Consider the following 12,857-nt stretch of genomic DNA (forward strand, 5'->3'; position numbering starts at 1 on the left):
AAAGGCTCCCAGAAGGGACAGCCATAAAAACAAAACATGGTGGTCAGCCAGCATACTTAGTGATTATCTATCATGAGCTGAAGCAGTGGCCCTCGGGCCTCAGTTTCGGCGTAAAGAATATGGGTATAATACTGTCTTAGTTTGCTTCTCTGTTGCTGTTATAAACAGCATCGCCAAAGACAAATGTGGGGAGAAAGGGGTTCATTTCCGCTTACACTTACTGTTCAGGGGGAAGTCAGGGCGGGAGCTCAAGGCAGGAGCCGTGGTTGGGGGGGCAGGGGAAGCTGCTTGCTGGTTTGCTCACTGGAGTTTGTTTGAGAACTCCACTTCTCCTTCAAGGAAACTGAGGCAGAGGCGTGCTCTCTGCCAGAGGATGCCTAGAGCAGAGCAGGTACCCAGCAATGCTGCCATACCCCGTGACCAGAGCTGGACTGGCACAAGGCTGCATGCGCTCCAACTAAAGTAGGCAGGGCTTGAGGCCTGCTGTTCTCTGTAGATGTCATGATGTCGTAGGCATTCGTAAGTGCTGAGCAGCCTGGGTGTGTCCCGAGATGATTGTCCAGTCTCCGGTCCCAAATGACCTTGCCCGCCTGCCGCTGGTGCCTAAATTAGGAAGGTTTATGGGCCCCCTGTTTGTGTTGGCCATGGATTGGAAGATTCTGTTCCATCCTGGGCCAGGCTCTATAGCTCATCCAAGTACCTGAGGGACATGGAAAATGGGCTTAGTCGTGTCTACACACGGCTGCCGGGCAAAGAGTGCCCCGCACCGGCAGCATGAGGCCCCACAAGCCATCCTGGTACTTCAGTGTGAGGTGTCGTGGCAAACAAAGACTCAGGAGAATTCTGGCATAGGTTAGGCCAGAGGTGCCAGCGGCTCAGAAGAGGTAGGGTGGGAGGAGACCAAATGAGAAGGTTTGGGCATCAGAATACACACAGAGCACAGAGCACAGAGAGGCTTCCTTAGGGCTGCGGCATAGACTCACAGCTAGGAAAGGCTCCCTGGAAGGAACGTGGAGGGAGAGCAGCAACAAGCCAGAGGAAAGAGAAGCAGATGTGGAAGGCTGGGGCTGCAGCCAGGAGGGCAGAGCGGTCTACATGCTGCTTACAGTTGCCCTACAGGTATTCACGGAGGGGGCGGGGCACGCTCGCTACCCCATCCACAGGCCCAGCTCTCATGCTGAGAACTTCCGTGGGCAACTGGAGTAAAGTGGGAAAAATAAAACAGACAAGCTTCCTACTCACATAAAACCTTTGTTGCCGTAGAGAGCCGTGGGTAGGAGCAGAGACTCTTGAAATTGTACTGGGGACTCTTAAGTGGTCACATGGTAACAGGCTACCCCGAGGTGGGCTGGGTAGCAGCTGTGGGCTAGGAGCTACCCCCATGATGTGCTGGGTAGCAGCCCTGGGTGAGGAGTTTGAAATTGCTCTGTAGAGAGAACCATGAGTCTGTGTCCTCAGGGCCTGGCGCCCGCTGTTCTGAGGCTGTTCTGAGTGCCTCAGGCAGATGAGCTTAAGCAAAGATCTCAAGGTGAGCCGTGCTAGAACGCCATTTCCCCCCGGTTTACTCCATCTAGAGCCTACCAGGAGTTGGGAGACCACGAAAGGCTGGGGCTAGAGATCAGAGGGAGGCATTCTAGAAGAGGACAGAAGCTCGCTCACAGACAGTGGCTGGCCTCGGGGATGATAAGCAAAGATCCACAGAAAGGAGGAAATTATTGTTATTATTATTATTACAATTGTTAAACATAGTTCTGACTCACTGGAGTGGGCTGGAAAATCCCGGTTTCCTCACTCACAGTGCAGATGCCTCTTGATGTGGGGCCTTGGTGTGACAGGGCCAGGTGTGGCTCACCAGAAAAGAACTTAAGTCTCTGCTCTAATCTGCTAATGCTGGCCCATAAATCTTAGGAAAAGCATCTGCCCTGCCCCCACTGAAAACACCAGAGATGACCATGAGAACTTTGGGGAGCGTTTCCAAAACCCCATCTGGGGCTGTTAGATAAATCCCCTCTTCATGTCTGCCGAAGAGGTTAGACTGAAGGCCCCAAGTGGCCTCAAGTGTTGGTCCCTGGCAATAGGCAGGTGCTGAGCTGCTGGGTGGTACCTTGGCAACACGCTAGCTTCTAACTGGTCGGGAGCTGAAACGTGGCAGGGCATGACTTTGGCCCAACCAGCCAAGCTTGGTTTAGACCCACTCTTGATCTAAGGACACCAAGCAAGTCTCCCTAAAAACGTCCTCCTTGCACCCCACCACTGAGACGTTGGCACTGCCCAGAGTGGAAGGCAGCGTTGGACCATACCATGGGGCATGTGGACAGAGGCTGTCCCCTCTGTGGTGGGAGAAGCTGAACAGTTAATGTCAGATGACTTTCTTATTTCTCCCTCTAGACCATGGGGCTCAGGAGCCCTCAGAGAGGGACTTGGGAATGACAAGTGTCCTGTGTGGTTGGGCCTCGTGGCCTTTAGTCAGTCGTTCTGAATATCAACTGGATGTCATCAGTGTAGTTATTTCAGTCACACTATTGACTCACCTGAGGAAGTTTTAAGACAGTTGAAACAGCCTGGCTGGCTTACACACTGTGTGACCACAGAGCCCCAAGAGGTACACAGGCTCTTTGAGCCTCCTCACAGGACCTGATCCAGGTGAGTCTATCGGCACCCCGGGCCTGGGGAGCAAGACCCTCATGTCTCCACAGGCTCTGTGGCTCTGGAAGCTCACACAAGGGAGCTCTGGTGGCCTGGCATGGGACACCTAGTTGAGAGGTGGTCGTGATAACTGTCAAGCTTCTCTTCATAGAGACTGTAGAGTGAAGCGGGTGTAGACCAGTCCCAGCCCTGCTGGAGGGTATGGGCTTGGTAATGGCAGATGCATGAATTCAGTCGGCGCTGAGTCCCCAGCCCTGCTTGAGATCCTGTGTGCTGATATTCATGATGGGATAGTAGGCACATGAAACCAGACCCACAGAAGACATTGGCAACCAGGACAACACAGGAAGGGCATGGCTGTGCCCAGCCTAGGGTGGGTCAGAGATGCTGTTGTCCTCTATACAAAGAACATCCAACAAGAGAGTGGAGGCTAGATGTGGCTGGCAGAGAGGAGTGTGGTCATGTGACCTGTGGCCGGCAAGAGCTCTGTGCATGTGGGGCAGGCAAGCCTGGAAGAGGGGCAGGGAACATTTCCTGGGGCCAGCATCAGTCTGACACATCTTAAAGCTGTAGGGCCCTAAGTAAGGCTGAGGTAGGTGGAGGCTAGGAAAGCTCCTATATACCCAAGGGGCACAGTTAATAGGAGGAGGAATTTGGGGTATAAGGGCTTAGCTCAAAGGCACACAGTGTGCCTGTGAAACCCCAGATATCCATACAGAAGCTTGTATCTGGGTCAACCCCAAGATGTAGAACTTAACAGCCACCAGTTACAAGACGCCCTGGGAGAGGGAAAAATTGTCACCCACAGTCAAAGCCAACCAGCCCCAGGACCACACCACCTTACTTACCTCAGAGGCTGGAAATCTGGGACCACTCAAACCCATACCACTATGCTCAGATCCCCTGAAGCCTGGCAGCGGCACACAGCCTGCCCCACCCCCACTCCGCACCCTCTGCCCAAGGCAGGCAGCCGTGAAGACTCGCAGGTGGCTTTTCAGGGAGCACAGAATCTTCAGAATCACCCTGCCGATGCTGTCCCCAGATGGTGAGCCCCCTTAGGTGAAAGAGGTCTCCCTCTACCCAGGACAGCTTCCAGATCAGTCTGAAGCCCCAGATCGGTGTGAAGAGACGTGTCCACGGGCCACCTGAACAGGGAGATAGGTCAGGCAGTAAGACGGTGTCAACCGATGCCTCAGGGGCAAGCCTGAGCCCAGAGGCTACTGGCTCCTGAACTCTGAAACAGACCAATGGCTCTACAGACCAATGCCTTTCCACTCTGGGCCTCAGGGGAGTGTTGGGGCTGCCCCAGGATTGGTTTATCCCTGCAAAGACAGAGCAGCCACTGCAGGGATTGGCTTTTGTATCCTGACTGACTATGCAGAACAATGGAGCTCTTGGTGGCAGCTGCACAGCTGTGGCTCGGGATTAGTTATTTTTACCCAGTGGGCTGTGCTTACTCAGAGTCTGCCAAGGCTTTCCGAATGCTCACAGCACGGCTGTCCTTCAGTACCCCTACTTAATGGGTCAGCTCTTTGAATGCATATGTGTCAGGCTGGCACAGGCCTCCCAGTAAGTGCTCAGGACCAGCCCCAGCCTGAAGGTCAGATAGGTCCTGACTCCTGAGAATGAGCCACAGGGGTCTTCCAGGAACTTTGATGTTGTCCTCATCAGGGTTACTGTGGCTGTAATGAAACACCATGACCAAAGCAACTTGTGGGAGGAAAGGGTAATTCTGGCTTACATTTCCACATCACAGTCCATCACTGGAGGAACCCAAGATAGGAACTCACACAGGACAGGAACCTGGAGGCAGAAGCTGATGCAGACGCCATGGACAGGTGCTGCTTACTGGCTTGCTCCTCATGGCTTGCTCAACCTACTTTCTTACAACCCAGGACCACAGCCCAAGGATGGCACCACCCACAATGGATTGGACCCTCCCCCCCCCCCAACAATTGCTAGTTAAGAAAATGCCCCACAGGTTTGTTTGCCTGTCATCTTATGGAGGTTTTTCTCTTGAGGTGTCCTCCTATCAGATGACTCTAGCCTGTGTTAAGTTGACATAAAATCAGGATAATCATTAGCTTATAAAAATGAATAAGATATGTGACTGTTATGGGCTTTGATTTTTGTTTTCCCACAGTTCCAAGAGCCCCAGGATCGGCTGTGGGAAGACAGCCATGGACGCGCAGATGCTGAAGAAGAGGATCAGCAGGACATTCGATGAGGCAGCCCGCACCATCCTCAGCAGCCTCTTGCTTTATGTCTTGGATCGTGCAGATGGGCCCCAGAAGGTGGAAGACAGGACACACAGGGCCAACCGCCCTTTCCAACTCCAGGAGGCGGGCCGGAGACCCACACGGTTCCAGCTTCTACAGGCTAAGTTCATGGGCACTGGCCGGGAGCCCCACCTCAAGAAGACCCGGGATGTGGGTCGGCTGATCTCTAAAGACAAGCAAGGACCTGGTAGGAGTTTTGTAAATGCCACCATCAACAAGCTCCTGGAAAAGACCAAGGAAGTGGGCAGAAGCTCCAGCCAGAGGACCCCAGCCAGTGAGAAGGTCCGGTGGAGCCCATCGAGCGGGAAGGGCACTGTGAAAAACATCCTGAAGAAGTTCCTGGCTGCAGAAGAGAAGGCAGCCAAGGAGAACGAAGTAGGTGAGAAGCCCCCTGCCCAGCGGTCTGGAGCTGCCAGGGGCCTCCTGCCAAGAATTGTGGGCCGGAGCTCCATCCTCTCCAAGCTGAGGGAAAGATTCGAACACAACAGCTGCCTGTACTCGGAGGTGGGCGTGCTGCCCCTGCACAGGGAGGGACTGAAGAGCAAGAACCTACAGAAGAGGAAAGTGCACAGGCCACAAGTGCGGGTGCTCCACGTGGCCACCATGGCTACCAGCTGCACCAGAATCCCCCCTGCCCAGTTTCTGGCCTGCACAGCTGAGCCCCTGCCAGCCCTCAGCATCGCCACCATCGTCTGCGGGCCCCAGAGCTGGTTGTCCCACTGTGCAAAACTTAGTCACTCGGAGTGCAGACGCTGGCCCACCGAGGCAGCCAACACGTTCTCCAATTCAGAAAACCTGGAGCCTGTTAGAAACAGAACACAAGGTCTCGAAAACAAGGAGAGCAAGGAACATCTCCTGTCCTCAGTGCCCCAGGCGGTGGTTGACGTGGGTTTCTCTGGCATACCTACTAAAGGCCATGCTCTGCCTGGCCATGCACCAGTGTTGTCCTCACTTGGACTGGACAGCCCCAGAAGTACTGGAGCAGTCGGAAGGGACAGAACAGTGGAGCCCAGTACACAAGAGGTGGCAGCAGATGCCCAGGAAGCAATGGATAATTTAAGAGGGGCCCCTGAAATTGCCATGACTGTGAGCAGCTCTGAGGATGAAGCCGAAAGGACAGCCTCAGGCTTGGAAAGAGAGCCCTTCTTTGCCACCCAGAGGCACCTGCCAGAGCAGGAGGCTGTGACTCAGATCCACCTCCTTGTCCCGCTAGCAGTCCAGGCTGAGCAGCGAGCACAGCCTGCTATCAATCCTCCACAAATCACCGTGCAGCTTCCCATCGTTCACGAGCTGCCAGCCTCTCCTGGTCATGAAGACCAATGTTCTCCGGTTGTGAGAAAAGAGGTCATGGCTGAAACTGAACAAAGAGAGGTCATGGCTGAAACTGAACAGGCGGCATATTCCACTGTGACCAAGGACAGGAGGGGTCCCCCAGCCCCAACAATGCAGAGTCACCCCTGTGGGGTACCCGTGAGTCTCTGTCCTGCAACTCAGTACGGACTCCAGGAAGACCTAAGAGATAGTGCCAGTGTGGGCGGTGATGCCTCACAGAGGTTCCTAATACCAAGTCCTTCCAAGACGTTTCCTGGTGGAACAGAGGGAAAACAGAGCCCTGAGAAGTCACATGACCTCAGGAATTGCAGTGGTGACAGCCCTTCCATGTACCTCATTGCTGGGAGAAGCTATGCAGGAGTGGGCACCTGCTCGACCACTGGCCTCCAGCAAGGGACATCGACCATGGTGCTGGTGGCAAGCCAGGACTGCATAAGGCCTGATGGTTCTATAGCACCGGAGAAGAGCATCCAGTTTGGACAGAAAGAGTGCCAAGGGCCCCAGAATGAGTCAGCTCAACCACCAGGCAGAACTCAGGAAAATAGAAGCCATGATTTGGGCAGCAACAGCCAGTCCACATTAAATAATCAGCCTATTGCAAGGATCAAAGCCTCTGGAAAGGCAATAGGGACTGTCACTGATCTCACAGTACCACAGCCAACTAGTACTCAGCACCCTGAATTCAAGACAGCAGCATGGCCAACTGGTACTCAGGACACTGAACTCAAGGTGATACCACATACGGGTGACTCCAAGGAGGTTGAACACAAGACAGTGCCACAGACAAGTGCCCAAGATGTTAGACACACGCAAATGTCATGGGCATGTGGTACCCAGAATGATGCACACAGGATCACACTACAGCCACATGTTCTCCAGGGTGTGGAGCCCAACATGACGCCACGCCTCGGTGGTTCCCAGGAGCCTAAACACGAGGTAACACTGGGGCCAAGCAGAGTCCAGAATATTGACCACAAGACGACACAGCAAGATAGGACTCAAGACATTAAACTGACGACACTGTGGCCAGGTGGTGCCCAGGACCCTGAACATAAGATGGTGTCACAGGCAAGTGACATCCAAGGTGCTGGACATAAAACAACCACATGGGCAGGTGGTGCCCAAAACACTAGACAGAAGGCATCTTCACAGCCGGGGGGTGTGCAGGGCACTAAATACAAGATAGGTGTTACCCCAGACACTGAGCACGAGGTGACCGCACAGGCTGGTGATACCCAGGATGAAGAAGAAAGCCCTGAAAAGAAGACAACACCATGGTCAGGAAGCATCCGGGACTATAAAGACAAGATAACACAAGGACCCCACAGCCATTCTTCTTTGATATCAAGCAGGTCCTCAAAGCATGCGAGTAGAGCCACTGAAGACCTGTCGGGGAGCCGTCCCCTAATGTCGGCAGCCCCAGTCGTTCAGACACGGGAAGCTGGGGATTCTTGCCTGGTGTCTACTAAGTCTCCCCTATGTGTTTCAAGTGAATCACGGAACAAAATTACAGCGGTGGAAAGAGACCCTCTGTGCCAAAGCACAGCATCCCCAGAGCCACAAACGAAGCCAGCAGAGACTCTGGACCACTCGCCGAGGCCCTCTGTGGGCTCACAGGCACCGGACAGAATGGATCCTGAGAAAGAACAATACCTCTCTAGGGCGGCACACCCTCCTATAAGACCAGCCGCAAAGGAAGAGACCAGGCAGGTGGGGCTAGCCCACAGTCCAGAGCCTCCTGTTCCCAACCAGGAGGTAGAACATAGGTCTGCCCCCCAGGCAGAAACCTTGGGAGGTGAAGCCAAAGAGATGCTGCCAACACAGGCAGACATGGGCAGGCCACAGAGACAGCTCGGATTGGAGGAAACTGGTACAGGACATGTACGGTTACACCAGACTGGACAGTCAGATGTGCTGTGTGTGGTAGATCCTCAGGCATGGGCTTCTCAGGACCTAGTAGCTAATGAAAAGATACCGGTGGAGGAGGATTCCTGTCAGCACAGGGACAGGACTCAGGAACATCCCTCAAGACCACCAAATAGGCTGGAAAAGAGCCCAACTCAAGGAGGCAGTCTCCAGGCTGGCAAGAATCTAGCTACCCCAGGGAACCCTACGAAGTCTTATGGCCTGGCTTTGCAGAAACAGACCCAGAGTCAGGGACAGGCCAGCCACCCAGTACCTCAGGCTTCGGGACCTGACAGCACTGCTGAAGGAGTCCTGACTGCTGGCACAAGTGGGGAGCCTCCCAGACGGGGCCCCTCATTTGGCAATCAGCAAAGCCTGGTTGCCCAGCACCTGCCCAGAGAAACCCAGAATCTGGCTAGTAGCAGGACCACAGCCGGCTCCCTGGAGAACACACATGACGCTTCCTGGCTCACATCTCATGCTGGGAGCCACCCACTCTTCCAATCCCTTGCCCAGGATGGGCCCCCAAGTGCCCCTAGGGCAGAAAAGGGCCTGCCAGACCATAAGCACCCCAGGTCGGTGCACTTTGCAAAGTATCGCGCCCAAAGCTTTCGGGACCAGGCGGCCTTCGATCTGTCCTTCAGGCCCACAGCCCTCAGGGCCAGTGACACCTTTGAGCCTCCAAAGTGAGAGCTCACCTTGAGTCAACAAGTCTGTCTCTAACTGAACGTGACTTTGAGCATCCCCCACCCCCACCCCCAGCCCCAAGAAAATGTAGACAGACATTAGTGTCTCTCATTTCTTCTCTCTTCACGTGAACCAATCCTGGGGATGCATACAGGTGGTGCTTGCGCAGTTCGAGGCAGGTGTGAGACCCCTCTAGATAAGGAAGATGTTAGCTATCCAAGGCTGCCGGCTACAGACCATTGCTTTCACAGGACCTTGTGATGTCAGCCCAGCACTGCGACTTGGAGGGCACAGGGCACTCACTCCTGTCTTGGCAGGAGAGAGACCAGTGCCACAGGCTGCCCTTTCTGTGTCCTCTGGCCCTCGGCTCCCCAGAGCTTCCCAAACTCGACCCTCCAAAATCAGTGCCTGTGACCTATGACCTAAGCCTTGCCTATGGGAAAGTGCAGTGTTTGCCTAAGCCACATCCCACTCCTAAGCTGGTTCCAGAGTCTTGCTGATCACAGTGAGACATGGGGTCCCAGACTGGCTTGTCTCCCCAGCAGACATCAGGAAAGAACCTCAAGGACCCACGGGTGGCTTTCCCAACACTGATTCCAAGCATGAGGCAGCTCTCCCATCCTGCTGTTGGCCAAGCTACACGGGCTCCAGTTGTTTCCAGCTGCTGACTGCACTTCTGTCCAGGGCATTTGCTCTCCTGAGACACACAAGGACAGTTATAGTCGCCCACTGCACCTCAGGTCGGGATAGTGTCCATTAACTACTCAGTGTCCTGACTGCCCCTTGGTGTGTCTACTGTAATCTAGATCAAACTAGACAACTCTGGGCAGACTACACCTCTTCGAGCTCTGGTCGTCATGCCTCCTGACTTGTGGGATGCCCCCACAGAACCACTGAAGAGCTGAGGCGGTGAACAGCATCGCAGGATATTCTCCTTTGGGTGATTTCCTCTCAGAAAAATGGCATCTGTGTCTTTGGAGACTTGCTGTTTGGTTTTGTCACACTTGAGAATTTCCCCGAAACGCTCTGTCTGCTCTGGAGACTGGCTCTCTATTTGCTGGGACTTCCTTTGTTTTCCAACTCAAATATCCATAACAAGAATGTCCTGTTGTAGCCCGGCATGGTGACATATGCCTTTAATCCCAGCACTCAGGAGACAGAGGCAGGCAGATTTCTGAGTTCGAGGCCAGCTTGGTCTACAAAGTGGGCTCCAGGCCAGCCAGGGCTATACAGAGAAATCCTGTCTCAAAAAACAAAAACAAAAACCAAACGAACAAAAAAAATAGAATGTCCTGTCGTATCCCAGATGAAGCTGACTATGGGTGACCCCACCCCAGCTCAGAGACCCCTGAGTGGGCCATTACTTAGGAACCTGAGCTCCTGATCAATCAGGAAGCAGGTGTTTGTGTGTTGAGCACAGCAGGAGTCAGCTCCACAGCTTCTGTGGTCACCACGTGCTCCCTCTGTAGGAGGCAGTGCTCCTCACCCTTTACAAGAGCAAGTTACAGGGGGTATGTGAATTTTCTGAACAAAGGGCACTGTCCCCTTGTGTCCTATGTTGCACCCCTGGGGCCATCCCCCTTAACCTGGGGTCTTGCGGCGTAGTTAGATGCCAGAATTCCAATAAAGCCAGGTCCTAGGGACTATGAGACAGGAGGGTGGTCCCAGCAGAGAGCATAGACCTTCTTAGGCCTTTTTGGAATTATCAGCAACATCTGCTCACACCAGTAGTGTTAGGAAGCAGCTCCAACCCTTGAGATGTCCAGGTATGGCAATCTCCCACCAGACAGATGCAAAACCAGTTTACGGATTTTCTTCCTTTACATACTTTGATCCACAGAGGATGTGAGGTGAAGTTTCATCAAAAGTATGATGACAGACAGAGGGGATTATAAAAATTGCATGCACATTGGAAATCCTTTTAAGGAGACGTTGCTGAAGGTTCGGTGTTTTGTTTTTTAAGATGGAGTACTTTGGCAAACAAAAACTTTTAAACAGGCCTAAAAGTTGTGAGAAGCAAGCAAGCAAGGTCACACAGCAGGACCTTTGCATGTAGCACAGCACGGTCAGCCTGTTCCCTTATACACGGCCACTGTGAAGTCGCCTGTGCCTTGAGGCTCAGGAGGCACAGCTCAGCCTGGTGTTCAGGAAGGCTGTAAGCTTTTAAACGCTGCTCTAATTGAAATTAGAGCAAGTCCCTACTGCTAAGTCTAAACTAAGTCAGCAGAGAGCACATTAGAGTGTCTGTCAGGAAGACCACTGTCCCGAGGGGAGAGACCCGCAGCACCCCTGGGTTGAAACAACTCATCCCCAAGGGGGTGGGCCGAGCATCCCCCAAAAGATCCAAACTAAAGAACCAGCTCCTCATTCATCGGCCAGTTAAGACTCCGCCACTCGCTCACTCAGGCTGATGCTGCTTTCAGGGTCCGCAGACTCCTGCAGCCCAGGCAGGACAGCCTGAGTGAGCCGCTCCCCACCATATGCATCTGCCAGCAGACACTGCGCACTGTGTAAGACACGCCCTTGGGACTGTCGCTTCCTGAATTGTGCAGAGACGACAGGACTTACTCTTTCAATCAAAGATCTCACTACCGTTTTACTTACGTATCAACCCACGGTTCTGTTTCTATCCTTCTTTGTATATAAGAACTCTAAAATGGATTAGTCAGAAAAAAATTTTTTGGTATATTGTTTCCTTTGAATGTGCACTAACTTTGGATAGCTGGAATTTTGTAAAAGGAAATAAATTATATTTCCCATTATAAATCTCTTACTTCTGTCTGTGGGGAACAAGATCTTCACCTAAGAAATTTGAGACTAGAGAAAGTGAATTAAGCTCTGTAGAAAGGGGCACAGCAATACTGAAAAAGCAAAAAAAAAAAAAAAAAAATGGCAGATATGGATTGACACAAGACTGACTTTTTTTTTTTTTAAGTCCCTGATTGGGCTGGTAAGATGGCTCAGCGGTTAAGAGCACTGACTGTTCTTCCAAAGGTCCTGAGTTCAAATCCTAGCAACCATGGGGCCCACAAGCATCCGTAATTAGATCTGACATCCTCTTCTGGTATGTTTGAAGACAGCTATAGTGTACTTACATATAACAATAAATAAATCTTTAGGCTGAGCAAAGGTCCTGAATTCAATTCCCAGCAACCACATGATGGCTGGTGACCATCTGTACAGCTACAGTGTACTCATATACATAAAATAAATGAATAAATCTTTTAATAAAATAAAAGTCCCTGACCATGAGGATTTCCTGTCCCCTTTCCCCTTGGCTGGTACTCCAGGGTATCACAGGCTTTGGGCTGCTCTAGCAGAGCCTCTTCTCTAGTTCCACCCTATTGGCTCAGAACACAGTCTATCTAATGAGATTCCCTCTAGTTCCACCCTATTGGTTCAGAACATAGTCTATCTAATGAGATCCCTCCCTTTCTTGATGGTGGGTTCAGTCTCCTAGTAAACTGGCTACAACCTTCTAACTCTCAGGGTTCAGGGTTCTGAGACAAGCAGACACCAGACACCAGCCAGAGAGAGGGGTCCTCCTGCCTCCTGATTTTCTGTAACGCCGTGATGTCCACACAGAGCACATACTGAAAATGAACTATAACGACTTCTTTCTTTTCTTTTTAAAAGATTTATGCCGGGCAGTGGTGGTGCATGCCTTTAATCCTAACACTTGGGAGGCAGAGGCAGGAGGATCTCTGAGTTCAAGTGAGTTACAGGACTACACAGAGAAACCCTGTCTCGAAAAAAAACAAAAAGAAGAAGGAGGAGGAGGAGGAGGAGAAGGAGGAGGAGGAGGAGGAGGAGGAGGAGGAGGAGGAGGAGGGGGAGGAGGGGGAGGAGGAGGAGGAGGAGGAGAAGAAGGAGAAGAAGAAGAAGAAGAAGAAGAAGAAGAAGAAGAAGAAGAAGAAGAAGAAGAAGAAGAAGATTTATTTAATATATATGAGTACACTGTCTTCAGACACCAGAAGAGGGCATTGGATTACAGATGGTTGTAAGCCA

The 12,857-nt window shown here is 52.3% G+C and overlaps 1 protein-coding gene across 1 annotated transcript in view; it reads left to right on the plus strand.

Moving 5' to 3' along the window:
- Positions 1-11,601, plus strand: part of Adprhl1 (ADP-ribosylhydrolase like 1) — a 35,643-nt gene extending 24,042 nt beyond the window's left edge. Inside the window, exon 8 of the mRNA XM_085844176.1 lies at positions 4,790-11,601. Within this exon, the coding sequence (XP_085700302.1) occupies positions 4,790-8,852 (4,063 nt within the window). The 3' untranslated portion in view covers positions 8,853-11,601. The remainder of the gene's footprint in view (positions 1-4,789) is intronic.
- The last annotated feature ends 1,256 nt before the right edge of the window (positions 11,602-12,857 follow it).

This window comes from Mus caroli, unplaced genomic scaffold (assembly GCF_978045245.1).
Source record: "Mus caroli unplaced genomic scaffold, Mus_caroli_1 scaffold_10, whole genome shotgun sequence".
NCBI lineage: Eukaryota > Metazoa > Chordata > Mammalia > Rodentia > Muridae > Mus > Mus caroli.